Below are 20,077 nucleotides of genomic sequence, written 5' to 3'. Positions count from 1 at the left end.
AAGTTTGGTTGCATTTTTTGGCATAACAAATGTGTTAAAAAAGTTTTATGTTAATATCAAATAATATTTTTTTTAAATAGATTAAATATGTTAAAAAATGTAAAAAAATATTTTTTTAGTTTATGCGGGCCGGCCCGCCACAACCCGTAACCCGCTTAGGGCGGGTTGGCGCTACAATTTAATATGTATAAATTGTATCTAAGCTTTTTAGCCCGACCCAGTTTAGCCCGAACGCGATGTGGGCTAACCTGAACTCATCCTGGTAGCCCGTTTTGACACCTCTACCAACAAGTTATATTAATTGTCAAAAGCCTAACACACCATTCATATTTAGTTTGAGGTTAGGATAAACTACATATAAGATCAAACACATAAGTGGGTTTGTTATGTAAAAAAAAACTTTTAAGTAAAAAATATTTCCACAACAAGTTTGTTAATTATGTCCCTCACAATAGTTTAGATTAAAAAAATACTTGCGCATTTAAATTAGTATATTTTGTTTCCAACTATTCAACAAGCCACTTAATTTTTTAAATTGAGCACTTTTATTCTTATTCTATTTCCAACTTTTTATTTAATGTGAGGTAAAAAATATTCTCATAACCAAGTTTATTAATTACTTCCCTCTAGACAGATTAGATTAAAAAAAACACTAGTGCGTTTAAATTAGTGTATTTTTGTCCCCAACTCATTCAACATGCCACTTAAAATTAAAAGCTTGAGTTGCCCCATTTTATAGAATCTTTGTAATGATCTGAATGTAGTGTGTATTCTTTTGGTTTTTGAACAAATTATGTTCGTAAATTTTATTATAAGATTGCTGAGCTTAGTTTTCAAGCTTTCCCCAATCACTGTACTTATTTTTGTTGGTAAACACTCTTATGAATTTACGAGAGTAGTTATAATTTTTTGAAAGTATTGTGTCATCCATTACAAATTCAAAAAGATAAAAATAATATATATTTTATCTCGTCTTAATTAAAGAAAAAACATTAAAACACTTTTTGGTCTAAAATAAAAGCATATTTAATTACTTTTATAGTTTCCAAAATCATTCTTAATTAAAACAACTTCCCATGCTAATAAGTGTTAGTATAGTAGTGTAAAGTACCACTAAATTCACATGATGATAAAAAGGTTAAAAGTTGAATTTTGTGAACGACACTTGTTAGATAGACAATCATACACCCCAAAAGAAATAGATTATTCATTACCCAAAAGGATAAGAGATACTTTTGGTAGTACCAAATTTTTTTTCCTATAATACCAAATGTTAAATATTAATTGTACGTATTTATATGTTTTTATTAAATCAAAGCATTTAATTAATTTTATTAATATGATTGAAATTAGTTAAATTTACTTATTATAAGAAAGAAAAAGTGACTAAATATTAATAGTTAGATATCTTAGATAATTGAGAGAAAGATAACACATAAATAAGAAGATAAATTATTATAGAAATTTGGGCAGTGCCTTCACTCATAGCTAGGTCTGCTCAGGGATGGCAAAAATAGCATCCGTAGATACCTGTAAAAAGATACAATTGATACCCATAATAATAGCTTGTAGGTGAGAATGTGTCTTATGATACTTGTTCATGGGTACTATATACTTATAAATTTATTTTTTTATTAAATTTCTTTATTATTATTTTAAAATTATATATTATTTATTTTATTGCTATTTCATAATAAAATGTAGTAATTTGACTATAATCCTAAATTTATTATATAAATATCTTATTATCTATGTAATAATTAATTTTATATGTTGATGGTTACAAAATATATAAAAAAAATTAAAATCTCATAGATATCCATAAATATCCATTATTTACACTAATACTCACAAATAATATGGATTTGAAAATGGGAAAACGCTATATTCGGGTGGCCCTGTTGCCAACTCTAGGTCTGCTAATCTTGTTCCCACATGGACAATTGAGAAATTCATCCCTACAAGAAAAATACCGAGATGAGAATTCCTCCAATCCTATTATCTTCTACATATAAATTCATGAAATAAATAAAATATTAAATCTTGTATCTCATGCATAAGTGACACAGATTCCCTTCATCTGGACCAAACCACATTGGTAGAGAGTTGTCTTATGTAAGTCTTTTATTTTTATATATATATATATATATATATATATATATATCCACGTTTAAAAATACACCCAAAAACACAAAAGACCACACTAATGACTGTTGTCTCATTTCGGCAACGATCCATGAGGAAGAAGAATAAGAAAACAAAACTAAAGTCAACAGAAAAATAATACTTCTTAACTGATTTTATTGAAGAAGAAGAACCAATTATATATACAACAAAAGAGGAAAAACTAACCTAACATAAATAACTAAACTACCTAAACCTGAAAGGATAAAAATATAAAGGAGGGGAAAACCCAAAATGCCATTATAAGAAACCGAAATTCCTAAACTACCCTTAACCCAGAAAACCGAAAAACAGAGGTACAAGAAGGCAAGTTTCAACCATGGATGAACCGAATATAAAACTAACAGCCCCCTCAAGGTGGATGATGTAGATCAGAGAGACCCAACTTGAAAATGAAAATTTTGAAGGCGGAAACATGTAGGGGCTTTGTAAAGGCATCTGCTAACTGGGCAGTGGTTTTTATGGGAAGAAGGCGAACCAATTTTTGATGGATTTTTCTCTAACAATGTGGCTGTCAATCTCAATATGTTTGGTGCGTTTGTGGAAGACTGGATTGTGAGGCAAGTATATTGCTGATTTATTGTCACAATAAACCGAAATTGGAGAAGGATTGTAGGTATGAAAATCATTGAGTAGATATTTCAGTCATTGCAATTCACATACCAAGGTGCCTAGGGCCCTGTATTCTACTTCAGTGGAGGATCTACTGACTGCCCTTTGCTTCTTTGACTTCCAAGAGATCAAGGTTGAGCCCATGAAAATGCAAAATCCTGTTATGGATTTCCTGGAATCAAGGCAACAAGCCCAGTTAGAATCTGAAAAAGTAGTAAAAGTAATAGGAGAATTAGAGGAAAAGAAAAGTCCCTAAGATGGAGCTCCTTTGAGATAGTGCAAGACTCGAATTACAGCCTTGTGGTGAGAGTCATGAGGATTATCTATGAAAAGGCTGAGTTGTTGAACATCATAACAAATGTCAGGTGTTGAGATTGTTAAATAGAGGAGTCTTCCTACCAATCTTCTATAGGATGAAGGATCTGAGAGATGAGTGCCTTTGCGAAGTTGCAGCTTAATTGTATGATCAAAATGTGTTGAAACAAGTTTAGAGGCTAGGGATCCTGCATCTTCTAATAAGGATAATGTATATCTTCTTCGGTTCATATGTATACCTGATTTGGATAGGGCTATTTCTAGTCCTAAAAAGTACCTTAGGTTGCCCAAGTTTTTGATCTTAAAGGATTTGTCCAGAATAGTTTTAACAAGGTTTATTTCTTGTATGATATTACCAGTAAGAACCATGTCATCAACATAGACTAAGATAACAATGAAAGTAGTGGGGGTTTTCTTGGTAAACAAGGTTTGGTCAGCATGAGAATGGTTATAGCCCAAAGTGATCAATTTGGAGGACAAAATGGTGTGCCATTCACATCTTGCTTGTTTCAGGCCATAAATGGATTTGTTCAACTTACAAACCAAGGTATTAGGGGTAGTAAGAAGACCAAGGGGTGTGGTCATATAAACTTCTTCATGTAAGTCCCCATGAAGGAAAGCATTGTTAACATCTAATTGTTTTAAAAACCAATTGTTTCAGGCAACTAAGGCTAGAATTAAACGAATAGAAGTTACTTTTACAACAAGGGAAAAAGTATCAAAAAAAGCTACTCCCTCTAATTGTGTGTAGCCTTTGGTAACGAGCCTGGTTTTGTATCTTTCCAAATGTGCCATCAGCCCTATATTTAGTCTTATAAACCCACTTGCATCCAATTAAGGTCTTATTAGGAGGTAAATGCATAAGGGTCCATGTGTTATTATCTTGAAGAGCCTGCAATTCTAATTGCATAGCATTATGCCAGTGAGGGAACATAGATGCCTGTTTGAACGTAGATGGTTCAATGGTAGTGGTAACATTCAAGCAAAAATCTTTATATGAGGGGGAGCACTTATCATAAGTGAGGACATATGATAGATGATACAATACTTTGGTATAGGCAATGTGATTTTGATGTTGAGTAAGGGCTAATTGGCAATGATAGTCTCGAAGGTGGGAAGGATGACCTCTAATTCTTGAGGATTGTCTAGTAGGTAGGGTTGTTGTGGTGATACAGATGTCTGAAATATGATCAGGTTGAGTTGGAATTGGTGTAGGTGTATGGTCGTCTAAGCCAGGGGAAGAGTAGTGGTGTGGTCTGCAAAGAGGTTGGTCTTGGGTAGTATTTGGTTGAAGAGCTAGAAAGGGGAAGTGATTTTCATATAAATGTAAATTTCTTGAAATAATGATGTTGTGAGAGTTCATATCATAAAGTATATAACATTTTCTGCCCTCTTTGTAACTAATGAAGGCACACTTCTTAGCTCTAGGTAAGAATTTTATTCTGTTAGCTGATATGGTGCTTGCATAGGTAAGACATCCAAACACTTTGAGATGATCAAAGGAAGAGATTATGTTATATAACAGTTGATAAGGGGATTTGTGTTTTAGTAAAGGAGTGGGAAGTCTATTGATGAGGTGTATGGCATGTTGGATGGCAAAATTCCATAACTTTTGGGGTATATAGGACTAAAAGTATAGGGCACGAACTATGTTTAGGATGTGTTGGTATTTTCTTTCCACCATATCATTTTTTTGGAGGGTTTCTATGCATGAGGTCTGGTGGAGTATGCCCTTAGAGGACTAGAATTTGTGCATAATAAATTTGACACCATTGTCACTTCTTATGCTTTTTAATCTAGTGCCAAAATGAGTTTCAATAAAGGATATAAAATTGATCATGTGTTGTCTACTTTCAGCCTTATTAGTTAGCATAATAACCCAGGTAAATATACTATAACCATCAACTAGAGTAAGAAAACATTTGTGTCCAAATATAGAAGGAGTAGAGTAAGGCCCCCAAATATCAGCATGTAGTAAATCAAAGGATTTAGTAGTGTAAGTTTGACGAATATTAAATGACAATTTCTTTTGTTTGGCAAGATGACAAGTATCACAAGGGGGAAGATAAATGTTACAAGGGGAAACTAAAGGAAATTGTTTGGCAATTAAATTCAAAACATCGGTACAAATGTGTCCAAGTCTTAAATGCCATAATATGCGAGAATGTTGTGATTGTACAGAAGTTTGAGTAGAAAGCATAGTAGAGTTTGGAAGATTGATTTGGAATAAGCCATGTTGAAGCTTAACTAAACCAATCATCTTCCTAGAAGCATTTTGCACAATGACACATTTGTCTTGTGTGAAGATTAAATGACATTTAAGAGTATGAATTAATTTGTTTGCAGAAATGAGGTTAACCTATAATTGAGGCACATAAAGAACATTGAAAAGAGTAAGGGTATGAGATAATATGATTGTGCCAGATAGAGTGGTGGACACTTTGTCACCAGTAGGCAATGTGATCAGGATCGGGGAAATATTTCTGGTTGTGGAAAAGAATTGTAAATTGTAACTGATGTGATCAGTAGCACCAGTGTCAAGAAGCCAAGATGAGTGAGGAATACCTGTATTAGTAGAGTCGGTGTTGGTATTCATTGCTGAAGTAGCTGTGTGAGTGTTTTCTTGTTTGTTTTGATTGAGCTGGTGCATGATTCCTTGATAACCATGCTTTAAGAAGTAGGTTTCTATGGTATGGTTTGTTCTATCACAGTGAGTGCAATGTCTATTTGGTTGTCTATCTTGACCATTGAATCTACCAATCCTACCTCTATAGAATTGGTTGCTCCTATCTCTATTGTTTTGAGAATTTGAGCTTATGGTGCTATTTCTAATAGTTTCAGCATTGAAATTTAAGGCTTTAAGATCAAGATCTAAGGGAGGGGTGTGGTGGTGGTTACTTGCCTTTCTTGTTGAGTAAGTAAAGAAAAGGCATTGGAAATGTTTGGGAGGGGTTCCATTAGCATTATCTGGGCACGCACTGGAGCATACTGATAATTAAGACCCTTTAATAATCTTATTACATATTCTTGTTATTTGTAAACTCCACAAGAGCATGGTGTTGCACATTGGCATTTTCTAGTGGGTCTAAAGGTTTCTTCCCAAATAGTCTTCAATTCAGCAAAGAACTCGGAGATGGTGAGTTTACCTTGATGTAGGTGGTAGAATTCCTCTTAGAGTTCTGCAATGCGAAAGATATCACATTGTGAAAATCTGTCCTTGAGGTCTTTGCAAACTTCTACAATAGTGTCAAACTAGAGAATTGATTTGATTATGGATTTTTCTATAGATTGTTGGAGCCAAGATAAGATCGTATTGTTGCATCTTCTCCATTTTCCATAGAGAACATCTTCTAGAAGAGGTTGTGGTATGCTCTTATCAAGGAAACCAATCTTGTTCTTGGATTCTAAAATCATTTTCATTGCTCTAGCCCAAGAATAATATTTTTTACCATTTAGTAAGGATGTAACTAACACCAATGTTAGATTTTGATTCGAATGGAGAAAAAGGGGTTGGAAGGATTTGTGTTGAAATCCAAATAAGTGTGATTCACCATTTAAAGAGAAAGGGAGAGAGTTCAGCACATGCAAAAAATGACGAAGAGGAGAAAGGAAGAAAATGAGAAAGGGAATCAATTTGAGGCTTTATGCTGAAGACGAATCAGAGCATTTCATGCTCTGATACCATCTCAGTTCGGCATCGATCCATGAGGAAGAAGAAGAAGAAAACAAAACTAAAGCCAAAAAAAAAATAATACTTGTTGATTTATTTTATTGAAGAAGAAGAAGAGCCAATTATATATATAACAAAAGAGGAAAAACTAACCTAATAGAAATAACTAAACTACCCAACCTGAAAGGATAAAAATAGAAAGGAGAGAAAAATCCAAAATGCCATTATAAGAAACCGAAATTCCTAAACTACTCTTAACCCAGAAAACCGAAAAACAGAGGTAGAAGAAAGCAAGCTTCAACCATGGATGAACCGAAAATAAAACTAACATGTTGTTTCAAGTGAAAGATATTTGAATTCCATAAACATGTAGTCCTACAATTAATCGTAGTTGATAGTTTTTGACTGGTTAATCTTTTGCAATTCAATTATTTTAATGTAATATTTTTCATATGAATCAAATGATATTTAACATGCTTTTAGATAATGGACTATATCTACCATCTATCAACACTCCTAATTTTAATTTGCAGCACTTCTATTTAGAATTCACCATTAAGATAATCGACTATATCCACCCAGACTCGTGGATACCAACAAACAATGTTTGTAACGAGTTGGGTATGAGTTTGTATTTTTGGATCCGTAAATAATTGAGATCCGGGATTTTAAGATCCGTTATTAGATGAGTTTGGATCCAGACAATGAGGTACCCAAACCTATGAGTACCTGGACCCGCTATTCCTTCATATATATATAGTTAATCCATAATGTTACTTTGTTAATTCTTAAATGTGATTGTTATATTGTTAAATAGTGATGTTATATTTTTAAGTAATAATGTGATGTTATGTTGTTAATTAATATGTGTAATATAATATTATGTTGATTGAACAATTCTTAGTAAATCAATTTTACATCATAATATTGAAATATTCAATTTAAAATGTCTTTAAAACTTTAAATTACGTTTTATAATATTTCTCTTGTTGATTACCTAAATAACATAAGATTGTATGAAACAAACAATTATATAAATTACTCACAATTATTTTTAATATTTATGAATTTGTAGGTACCCGCAGATCCGCTGGGTACCCATGAACCTATGGGTAGCAGACCCATCAATTATTAGTATGGGTCTGAGTGAGTCTGAGTTGAAAAATAAAGCAACAGGGTGATTGCGAGTAATGTATTATCCAAACCCATCTAAATCTATTGTAGTATCAACATAGTCAAATGAAAATTTTGGTTGAGTGATCAAAAAATATAATATAACAATTATATCATATATATATATATATATATATATATATATAATTAAATTTTGTTAGCATCATAAAATATTATACAAATTATATATACCATACATGTTAAAACCAATTTGTGTATGAAAGAAGTTCATATTTAAAATGACATTTCAAGTATTCAAACTTGAATCTCATAATTGTATGTAACATAACTATTTCAATAGTTTAAGTTATATGTTATAAATAATAATATTTAGAAGGAATATTCAAACCTAGGTAAAGTAGATTTTTAAAAGGTGTATGTTATTATTATACACCAATACTTTTGAACAAAAATAAGTCTCCTACTTTATTTGTAATAGGTTTAGTAATGAGGTATGTTCATGATTTGCATTTAAAGAAAATTTATGCAACTCACCTTGAGCCCTCTTTCCCCTTCCCATTAACCTATTTCTCCCAAGTTAGAAAAATCTCATTCTCCTCCCAAACCATAAATTCTACCCGCACCAGCACCACCCAGAACTACTGCATGTGCTAGGAGCAGCCGTCCAAAAAATCATGTTTGAATCATTGCACCTATTTGGATGTGTTGGGGATGGTTCTGGGTGATTCTAGGCGACTAGTGTAGGTGCGCATGATAGTTGTGAGTAGTGCTTATGCAAGCAAAATTTCTGGTTTGGAAGGAGAGAAAGATTTTTCTAATTTGGGAGAAATAGGTTAATGAGGAGGAGAAAAAGAGTTCGAGAGGTGAGTAAGTTAGATTCTTTTTTTTTTTTGTAAATACAAATTATGAAGAAAAAAAATACTCCTATTACTAAAGCCTATTGCAACTATAGTAAGATAGTTATTTTTATCTAAAGATAGTGTACAATGCCCACACCTTTTAAAATTATAGTTTAGCTAAGTTACAAAATTTTTTAGGTGAGCAAGACTCGATCCTACTCGCTTACCTGGTTTGACCTAATCATGACTAAGACTTGAATATGGTTGGATTTTATCAGATCTAGAGTGAAGTCCAAATTTAAAAATTAGACCATGTTAATATTTATGATGAGGTAAGAGACAAGCATGAACTGGTCCAACTCGGTTCATGGTCACTCATTCATCATGTTTATATGTGTCTCTATTCAATTGTGTTCAAATTAATGATATCTTGTTGGTCGAAAATATCTTCGATTCTACGTTTTTTAATTATATATATGATTGACAATAAATATACATATATCAAATTATATATCTACAATAATATGTAATATTAGAAAGATTTTATTTAAAAGAGGTGTGCAATATATTTCATCTCATCTAAAGTTAGGTTCGAGTTCAAACGCTGGTTCGGTCGAACATATGAGGTTGGATTAACTTCCACTCTAGAATCGAACTTGGATTCAAAAAATAATCTGACCAACATTTATGTTTGAATAAGGAATAAGCCTTACACAATACAACTAAGCCACTGCTCACATCTACTTAAATATGATATTTATTATAGAGTAAATTACACTGATATCCCTGAGTTTTAGTGAAATTACACATACCACCCCTCACTTTTCTACACTTACACAGACCCCTCATTTTTATACTTTAATTACACTAACCACTCTGCATGAGAAATAAGTGTAATTTTGTAAACAAAAAATGTGATAAATGCAATTAAGTTAAACAAAACATGATATATTGTGGAGACAAGTCCAATTAATTTATGAGTCGATACCTCTTTATTATTTTTGGTTCGTTACGATATAGTATAAGAGCAATTTAAACAATATCTTTTTAGAATTGTTGATGCATTTTGTAACAAAAAATAATAAAGATACATTAATTTGTATATTATTTGGATTTTTCCTCACAATATATCATGTTTTGTTCAACTTAATTGCATTTATTATATTTTTTGTTTAAAATATTACACTTATTTCTCATGCAGGGTGGTTAGTGTAATGAAAGTATAAAAACTTGGGGAAGTTTATGTAAGTGTAAAAAATGAGGAATGATTTATGTAATTTCACTAAAACTTAGGGATGTCAGTGTAATTAACTTTAAGAAGCTAAAGCAGTAAACCACTCTATTTTATATATATTATTATTATTATTGTATTATCTATTTTCATATTTAATAACTATTGATATAAATAAATGGTAGAGGAGTGATTCTGTGTATACATACACTCATAGTGTATTGATAGATATATATTTACCCTCTTTGCTGTATCCAACCCAAGCATATAGGGGATGAATGTACTTTCAATCGCGGAAGAGAGCGTGACAACACGAGCCGCGTTGAACTGAGAGTGGAAAAAGAACTGAAGGTTCTACAGTGCTCTCTCTCTCTATATAATGCACATACCCAACGTTTCTGCACCAAAATAAAACAGAACAATAAGGAAAAAACAACATAACATGGTACTAAAACATCAAGCTGCACACTGAATCATTTCATAGTCTAAACGAAGCCAAAAACTTCAAAGCGTTAAAGTTTGTGATCATTGAATTGGGTTGTTTTTTCTTGAGGTAATTTCCTTTATTTTCCTCAGTGTATTGTTTTCTTTATGCTATGCTAGTGTTTCCATTTAAGGTCGGTGGTTGTCTGAAACAAACATGTTTATGTATTTGTTTCCTTACTTTTTCTCAATGTTTCAGCTTTTTAATGTTTCATGTACTCCTTCATGGTCTGAGCCTCTTCTTCGATTGAATTTTACATTTTTATTAAGTTTTTCTTATTCAGAAGTAACTTCCATTTTTTTTTTGTAAAAGCTGTCTCCGATCTGAAGTAAGATCTTATTATTTTTGAAATTCTTGTTGCAACTAAGTTGAATTAATTGGGGTTGCAGAGTGAAATGACATTACAGTAAGAGAGAGTTTCATGGATTTGAAACAAAATTAATGTTTTTGTTGGCAGTGAATAGTTTATGAGAGAAAAATTCATGTATACGGTCTATGAATTTTATATGGTGACAGTCATTGCATACTCCACCATTCATATTTAATTATCATTGACTCTAAAAAAATGTAATTCAAATGAATAATGTGTATGATATACACAATATATAAATCTTTATAGTGACAATAGGATATTAGACTCATAGTTTATTTACATGTGATAATAACACAAACCTCAAGAGAAGCTGATGAGTTTTGAAACAAGAGGGATGTAGATGTAATTATGCCAAACATAAGGGGAAGAAGTCAGTGTAATTTTCCTAATCTTTTAGGTATGTAAGACTTTGTTCTTGTCCTCCTGTGTAAAAGTCAATTTGTATTGTTAAGCTCAACAGTTCTAGTTTTGAAGGGTGCACGGTGCACTACATGAGAAGATTTTTCACTTGTTGCATTAAAGATGAAATGTTTTTCTTTTTGTTTCTGAAATCAGGTGTTAGGGATTTTGAAACTTTCGCCTTTTGAATGAACTTATATGGCAATGTACAATTTCCAGCACAAACTGTATGTTTTTGTTGGCTGCCATGTTAAATATCAAGAAGCTGAAACTTAAGAACATCTAGTTTGTGATTTTGAGTTTTCTTTTGTTCTGTGTGTCTACAAGTGTTACTTTCATAGATATGCATGGGTGAGAGGAAAAACACACCACCTTGGGCATTCCTGCCATAATTTTGATTAGCTTTCTCATCAATTTATAAGGTCCAAGTTCATCAGTTTTATTTATTTGCTATAAGGTATCAATTGCCCTTTTGGCTGATCTGCATCAGTTATACCAATATTATATGCTATGCACGTTACATTGGGGCAGAAGAGTAGTAAAAAAATCATTTTTCTAATGTAAAGAAATGTAGTGTGTTGATTTGCTTTGAATTTGTAGTGTTTGATTATTTACTTTTTTGTTATATGGAACGGATGTTGGGCGGTAAATTGTCAACAAGAGAATTAAGATGGGAATGTTGTGTTGGGTGAGTAACCATACTATACAAGATAGGATTAGGAATGAATGCATTAGGGAGAAAGTTGGGTTAGTTCCTATTGTAGAAAAAATGGAAGGCTTGCGCCTTAGGTGGTATGAGCATTTGCGGAAGAGATTGTTAGAAGCCCCAATAAGGAGAGTAGATCAAATTAGGACAGTCTCATTTCTAGAGGCAGATGGTGATTAAAAAATCCATAAGCGAAATGATTGAAAAATTTAAAGATCGATGTTTTGTCAATGAACATGGTTTATGATAGAGTATTATAACATCCTTCGATCCATGTACCTACTTCCTACATATTTATTCTTTTGTTGATGTGTCCTACTTCCTACATATTTATTATTCTAGTGGTTGTGGTAAGGCTAGAAGATTGTTGTTCTTAATTTATGATTGTTGAATAATGGAAATATTTTGAAGCACCTTTCTATATTGTCATTGCAGGTTTATGAGCTGTTATTGAAAGTGTTGTGGTTTAAGTTCTGAGTAAAATATAAAGTCGAAGCTATCTGAGGCTAGTGTTTTTGAAGTTGCTAGCTGATTATTAAGATCTCCTCTTTCATAGAGCAGTTGATGCCACCATCATAGAATGAACTCGCAGAAGATTTTCAGTTACAATTTGACAAGTGCAGGACTACCTAACATGTCATCTTTTCCCACTATCCCATCAGTACCCAACAGACTGTTTGAATCGTTGAAATTTGACGTAGAGAACTCCCATAATTCGCCATTTTCTACTTATTTAGATATTGATACACTTTCTGCATTGAGTGGAAGCCCTGAGCAGCACAGCCCTGGGGACAGTATTAAAGACAGTTTGCAACTATATTCTTCTAGGGGCCCTCTTCTACAGAATGCAAATTGTAACCAGAAAATCCGACACACCTTGTTGGAACTTGAAACTGCTCTGATGGCCCCCGATGATGATGAAATTACCAGATCAGATACTTCTGTGGCTGATAGCAGGAGGACAACGACTTCTGCCCAAAGATTATATAGGTCCTGGAGCCATGAGCACCAGCGGTCACAATATATTCGAAGTCGGCCATCTTATGTTACTAGCTGTAGGCAATCAAGTGAAGTTGAACATGCAGCGAAACGTCAAAAATCAATGGAGGAAGTACAGCTGCAAGGGTTCCCGTCAAGCAACTTGAAACAATTGCTGATTGATTGTGCCAAAGCACTGTCTGAAAACAACACGAGAGACTTCGATCAATTGATAGTAAAGGCTAGAAGTTCTGTTTCTATTAGTGGGGATCCGATCCAGCGACTTGGTGCTTATATGGTAGAAGGACTTGTTGCAAGGAAGGAAGCATCAGGGAGTGGCATCTATCGTGCCCCCAGGTGCAAAGAGCCTGAAAGCAAAGAATTACTCTCTTATATGCAAACATTGTTCGAAATCTGCCCGTACTTAAAATTTGGTTACATGGCTGCCAATGGTGCTATTGCTGAAGCGTGCAGAAATGAGGATCACATTCATATCATAGACTTTCAGATTTCTCAGGGAACTCAATGGATGACTCTTCTTCAAGCTCTTGCAGCAACACCTAGTGGAGCTCCGCATGTGAGGATCACGGGGATCGATGACCCTGTTTCTAAATATGCTCGTGGTGATGGACTAGAGATAGTTGGGAAAAGATTGGCTTGGATGTCAGAGAAATTCGGGATCCCAGTTGAGTTTCATGGAGTGCCTGTGTTTGCTCCAGGTGTGACACGAGATATCCTTGATATAAGGCCCGGAGAGGCTTTGGTTGTGAACTTTCCCTTGCAGCTCCATCACATTGCTGATGAGAGTGTTGATTTGAGTAATCCAAGGGATGGACTTTTGCGACTAGTCAAGTCACTTTCTCCCAAGGTTACCACATTGGTGGAGCAGGAATCAAACACAAACACAACCCCTTTCTTCAACAGGTTTATAGAAACCTTAGATTACTACTTGGCGATCTTCGAGTCCATCGATGTCACTCTCCCGAGAAGTAGCAACGAGCGGATTAATGTCGAGCAACATTGCCTTGCTCGCGACATTGTGAACATTATTGCTTGTGAAGGGAAGGAAAGGATAGAGAGGCCTGAACTGTTTGGCAAGTGGAAATCTAGGTTGACAATGGCCGGATTTTGCCAATCTCCCTTGAGCTCTTATGTGAATTCTGTTATAAGAAGCCTCCTGGGGTGCTATTCAGAACATTATACACTGGTGGAGAAGGATCGGGCCTTGTTGTTGGGGTGGAAGAACAGAAATTTGATATCAGCTTCAGCCTGGTATTGATATAATGGTTACAAAACAAATATAGGAAATAATGCTTTAGTGGTAGAAATGTTATGATGATGGAAGCCATATGCATGGATTTGGAGGGGGTAAATCTAGGAGGGTCAAATATCTACCTACCTAAGGTTTATGTTGATTATAATAGTCTGATTATAGTTATATGGATATGGAATTGTTCAGAAAATTTAACTGTCTGCATGGGATATGAATTTTTTCAATCAGCCAGATTTTACAAATGAAGTTTAGAAATAGTGGTAACTGTATTAGAAGCAGTAGTTTTATTTACACTACTATATATTGTGTTTCTTATATTGGTAAGAAAATGTATTACTTGGAGTAGAAAGGATACACCTATCCATTTACATAGAGCGACATCGAAATACATGAGTTACACTCCTATCTTACAATAGATAATTAAAGAGGGTGCTTCAAACAAGAATCCCGAGTGTTCAGAAAGAGATGGAAAATGTGGCTACTTCTAGTCTTTTGCGGTTAGAAAAATCTCTAACGCATGAGCTCAATGAAGTTTTATATAGAGAGATGATTTGGTATCAGAAATGAAGGGGGTAGTGGGTCAAATATGGGGATCGAAATACTAAGTTTTTTCATACTCAAACTAACATTCAGAGGTAAAGGAATCAGGTTAATGGTCTTTTCATTGATGATATTTGGAGTGATGATGATGACACATTGAAGAGTGATGATGATGACACATTGAAGAGGGAAGCTATGAGTTACTTTAAAAATTTGTTTCCAATAGCGATGTGTGTAACCCAAATGCTCTGAAGACTAGTCCTATGCCTAAGTTGAGTGATAATGTTTGTCTTTCTTTGGTAAAAAATGTTACTATAGAGGAGATTTGTTGTGCTATTGGAACAATGGGTTCTTACAAATCTCTAGGCCCTGATGGTTTTCAACCTATATTCTTCAAATCATACTGAAAAATTGTGGGTGATGAAGTTTTTAGGGTGGTCCAGCCGACTTTTGCTACATGTAACTTTGATGCTAGTATGCCAGAAACTCTTCTTGTTCTAATTCCTAAGGTGGATGCCCCAACTCGCCTCAAGGAATTTCAGCCAATAAGTCTCTGCAATGTGATCTACAAGCTTATTACAAGGGTTCTGGTCAATAGGATTAGACCCTTCTTGGATGGTTTAATTGGTCCACTCCAGAGTAGTTTTATTATGGGAAGAGGAACTTCAGATAACACTATTATTGCTCAAGAGATTATTCATCACATGTATAAGAAGAAAGGCCATTAAGGTAGTCTTGTTTTCAAAATAGATTTTGAAAATGCTTATGATCGTATTAATTGGGAGTTTCTTCATTTAAATCTTATTGATTTTGGTTTCCCTAAACAAACTACTGATTTGATCATGCAATGTGTCACTACTTCCTCTATGTCGATTATTTGGAATGGCAATAGATTGGACAGTTTCAAGCCTAGTAGAGGGCTTCGATAAGGAGACCCTTTATCCCCTTATTTTTTTGTCCTTTGCATGGAAAATTTGGATGTCTTAATTACTGATAAAGTCTAGAGTAGAGATTGGAAACTGGTTATGATTAATAGAGGGGGTCCATCTATTTCTCACTTGTTCTTTACAGATGATTGTCTTCTTTTTTTAAAGCTAAATCGACACAAGTCAGACTTGTCACTAATGTCCTGAATGATTTTTGTAAGGTGTCAAGCTTGAAAATTAATCTTGATAAATCTAAATACATGAGCTTCAGGAATGTTAGTAGAGCAAAGTGTGAGAAATATGTAGGAATCTCAGGAATTCAGTTTACAAATGATCTTGGAAAGTATATTGGATTTCCTCTTATGTCAGGTAGATCCAAAAATAGCCACTTCAATTTTATCTTAGAAAGGTTGTAGTCCCGCTTAGCTGGTTGGAAGATCAAGATGTTGAATAAGTCTAGACGGCTTACTCTTGCTAGCTTCGTTTTGTCTTCAAATCCTACATATGTTACATAGAATATGTTGCTTCCTGTAGGTGTTTGTGATGCTATTGATGCTATGATACGCTCTTTTGTTTGGGGTGGCAATTCTAATGGTCATACTTTCTCTTTAGTAAGTTGGGAAAATGTTGCCAAACCAAAAAATAAGGGGGTCTAGGTCGGAGAATGGCAAGAAGAATGAATATCGCAATGTTGGGCAAGCTAGTTTGGAGCATGTTGAATAACCAAAATAAACTTGGGTTTCGCTTTCTTCTACATAAATATGTTGGTAACTAAAATTTATTGAACATTCGAGTTAAGAATGAGGATTTTATTATTTGGAGGTCTATTATGCATGCGGTTGGTGTATTACATGATGGCTATCAAGTTTGGATATGAAATGGTAATGTATCTTTCTGGGATGACAAATGGTCTTCATTGGGTCACTTATGTGACCAAGTTCCGTTTGTAGACATCCAAGATTCTAATCTCAAAGTCAAAGATGTATTTGATGAGCAAGGATGGCATCTCCAGAGACTTAGGACTCCTATGATTCCTCAGTAGGTTTATGATTCTATTCAATCTATTCCTCTTGTTCATTCAAATTTTATTAGTGATGAATTAATTTGGAAGATGGAAATTATTGCCATTTATTCAGTTAAGGCAAGTTATCATTGGCTTCTAGGTCAATATTTGGATGTTAACAATGGGAATGAGTGGACTTGGATATGGAAAACTCATGTGCCAGAAAAAATCTGAATCTTTCTTTGGCAAATTTGGCATGGTGCTCTTCCTTGTAACGCAATGAGATTTCACAAGGGTATCTCTCAAACGACTAACTGTAATTGTTGCATTGATTATGTTGAAGATATTTATCATTGTCTCAGGGATTGCCCTATAGCTTCTGCAATGTGGCTTCTTCTCCCAATGTCACAAGTACCATTGGCAGTTTGGGCCAAGACCATGAGGCCAGCCCACCCGCCTGCACATTTTGGGTGGGTAGGGCATGAAAAATGTGCCCTTCCACCCTAAAATGGCCGCCTAACATGCCTTTTTTATCTGCGGGCATTTTAAATGGGTTGGCAGGGCGGCCCGCGAGCTTCATTAAATTTTTTGGCCAAAAGGCCCAATTAAGGAGGCCCATTCATATAACCCTAGGTCCTAAGAGAAAGGATTCGATGGACATAGCATAATCTCATCCAACTTTTGTAGATTTAGAAATTAGAGAAGAGACATAACAAGAACAAGATTGAATCATCAATGACAATCTAGATGACACCATCAATAACATCAACGTTTGACCAAAGTTCTACTTCCTCTACCATGACTATTTTCGTCTCTAATTTTCTTGTTTCTTGTCGGTTCATCAATTTTCTCGTTTCTGAATGGGTTTAATCCAAGAATAGATTATCCAATAAACAAATTATCTCATTTTATTGGAATATGGCCAACAATATTTATGTTTTTACATATTTTTTGCCCTTAGTTGCTTGGATTAGTGATTTACGTGTTGCATAGAAGATGAGTTAGGTGTTGGATAGAAGATGGGTTAGATAGAAGATGGATAAAAGATGAGTGTCGCTTCATCAATTATCTCGTTTTTACATATAACTTAGAAGCTTAGGTGTTGGATAGAAGATGGGTTAGATATATAACTGCAATTCTATATCATTAATTTGTCATAACAATCAAAATTTGTCAATATATTTGCAATGGTCGTGTTATCACTTATCACTAATCAGTTACACTAAAAAAATGATAAACTTTTTAGTGTGAAAAACTATTTGATAAACTATTTCCTTGTCAAATCAAACACTGAATAAATATACTATTGCACTTCAATATATTATGGATGTCTTATTCTATTATATGTATAATCTTAAACTAAATATGTATAATTTTAGAGTAAAAACTATGTGATAAACTATTATCATCTTTGTTGAAGTTTTGTGATTTGAGTTTGAGTTGTACCCCATATCTGCTTAGGTAGAATTCCTTTCACGTTTTTATTTTATTACTTCTATGTGTAACTCCCATTCTCATTATTCTTTACTTTCTTAGAAATGAGGGAGTTATAAAAAAGTAAAGGAAAATGATACTAATATCAACCAAACATGTTTTCAAAGTATTGGATCAAATAGTTATATATAGTGTTGAAGTAATTGATACCTTATTCCCTTTTATGTATAAATAATTGAGACTTTTTATCTTTTTATGTATAAAACATGTTGGAGTTGAAGCAAGTATCACAAATAATGATAATGTTATTGAGCATGAGTTTATGGAGAATGAGAATGAGCATGAAGTTGAACATAATAACAACCATTCACCTAGTATGAAAAAGGAAAGATAAATAAAAGCTAGAGGTTGGGATTTTTTTACAATAATAGAGAAGTTGGAAGGTGGGATTAAAAAGGTTCAATATATAGCTTTGCAAGCAAGAGTACTTAGCTGGTGGTTCTATATATGGGACAAATTCTATGAATCGTCATATGAAAGATTGCAAAATAATTAAGTTTGAAAATGTTGATCAAATAATGATAGATGGGAAAGCAAAATTGAAGTCTAATATGATAGATCAAATGATATCATGTGAGACGTGTGCTTCTGCGATAATTGAACATGATTTGTCATTTAATTTTGTTGAGTATAAAAAGATTAGAGCTTAGGTGAAGTACGTGAACCCAAATTATCTTCCTATTTCTAGAAATACTACAAAGGCATATGTGATAAGAATTTACATGCGTGATAAGGAGAAGCTGAAGGGAACATTGGCAAACATTTGTAGTAGAATATGTTTAACTTATGATATGTGGACAACTTGTACTACTGAAGGCTACTTATATTTGACAACTCATTTTGTCGATAAAGATTGGAAATTGAATAGCAAAATTTTTAACTTTTGTCACATGCCTCCTCCTCATTATGGTTTTGGAATGTGTGCAATTATATTGGAATTTTTGAAGGAGTGGAAAACTGAAGAAAATGTTTTTTCTATAACCTTGGATAATTCAACTTCCAATGATACCTTAGTTACTACATTGAAGAACAAACTTGTTGAGAAGAATGGGTTGGTGGCTGATGGAGAATTTTTTCCATGTGCATTGTTCTGCACACATTCTAAATTTGGTCATTCAAGATGGGTTAAAAGTAGCTAGTGAGGCCTTGCAAAAAATTAGAGATAGTGTTAATTGTGTGAAAGGTTCGGAAAAAGGAAGAACATGTTTAGAAAATGTGTTGAAGACATTAGAGGAATTGGCAATTCGGTTGACTTGAAATTAGATATACCTATCAGATGGAATTCAAATTATACATTGCTCGATACTACTCTCAAATATAGACGTGTTTTTCATGATTTTCCATTGTATGATCCAACTTATAGATATTGTCCTTCGGTACAAGAATGGACTAGAGCATAAAGAATTTGTGGTTTCTTATGTCCATTCTTTCAAATTACCGAATTAATCTCTGACACATCCTATCGCACCGCTAACTTATATTTCATGCAAGTTTGGAAAATTCAATGTGTTCTTACAAGTTTAAATGATGAAGATGAAGTTATAAAGAAGATGGGTGAGAAGATGATTGTGAAGTTTAACAAATATTGGGATGATTATAGTGTCGTGCTTACTATGGAAGCGGTTCTTGACCCACAAATGAAATTAGGCATGTCAAATTGTTGTTTTTCAGAAGTTGATGATTATACTACTAGTCAAAAGGTAGAACATGTAAGTTCAAAGTTGCACATGCTTTTTGAAAAGTATGCAAGCAACAATTCTTCTAACTCAATTGTGCACAGGTGCAATACAACTGCAATCCCTCAAACTCCAAGCATGTCAAGTTCCGGCAAAAAAAGGATGTTTGATGTAAGTTTATTTATTTTTGTCCATTGATATTTTTAATTGTTTTCTATTTTTTATTTGTTTGTTAATTGT

The 20,077-nt window shown here is 33.7% G+C and overlaps 1 protein-coding gene across 1 annotated transcript; it reads left to right on the top strand.

The window, feature by feature from the left end:
* The first annotated feature begins 10,390 nt into the window (after positions 1 to 10,390).
* On the top strand, positions 10,391 to 14,595 carry LOC109337566 (chitin-inducible gibberellin-responsive protein 1-like). Its single transcript, XM_019574573.1, has 2 exons — positions 10,391 to 10,538; positions 12,383 to 14,595. Exon 2 carries the CDS (start codon positions 12,528 to 12,530, stop codon positions 14,202 to 14,204), a length of 1,677 nt encoding a protein of 558 aa, XP_019430118.1. The 5' UTR covers positions 10,391 to 10,538; positions 12,383 to 12,527; the 3' UTR covers positions 14,205 to 14,595.
* Positions 14,596 to 20,077: the final 5,482 nt, after the last annotated feature.

This window comes from Lupinus angustifolius, unplaced genomic scaffold, assembly GCF_001865875.1.
Source record: "Lupinus angustifolius cultivar Tanjil unplaced genomic scaffold, LupAngTanjil_v1.0 Scaffold_8_136, whole genome shotgun sequence".
Classification (NCBI taxonomy): Eukaryota; Viridiplantae; Streptophyta; class Magnoliopsida; order Fabales; family Fabaceae; genus Lupinus; species Lupinus angustifolius.
This window is presented reverse-complemented; position numbering and strand designations above follow the sequence as displayed.

Excerpts from the sequence above, each read along its gene's own strand:
- LOC109337566 (XM_019574573.1), top strand. The coding sequence starts at position 12,528 with ATGAACTCGCAGAAGATTTTCAGTTACAATTTGACAAGTGCAGGACTA.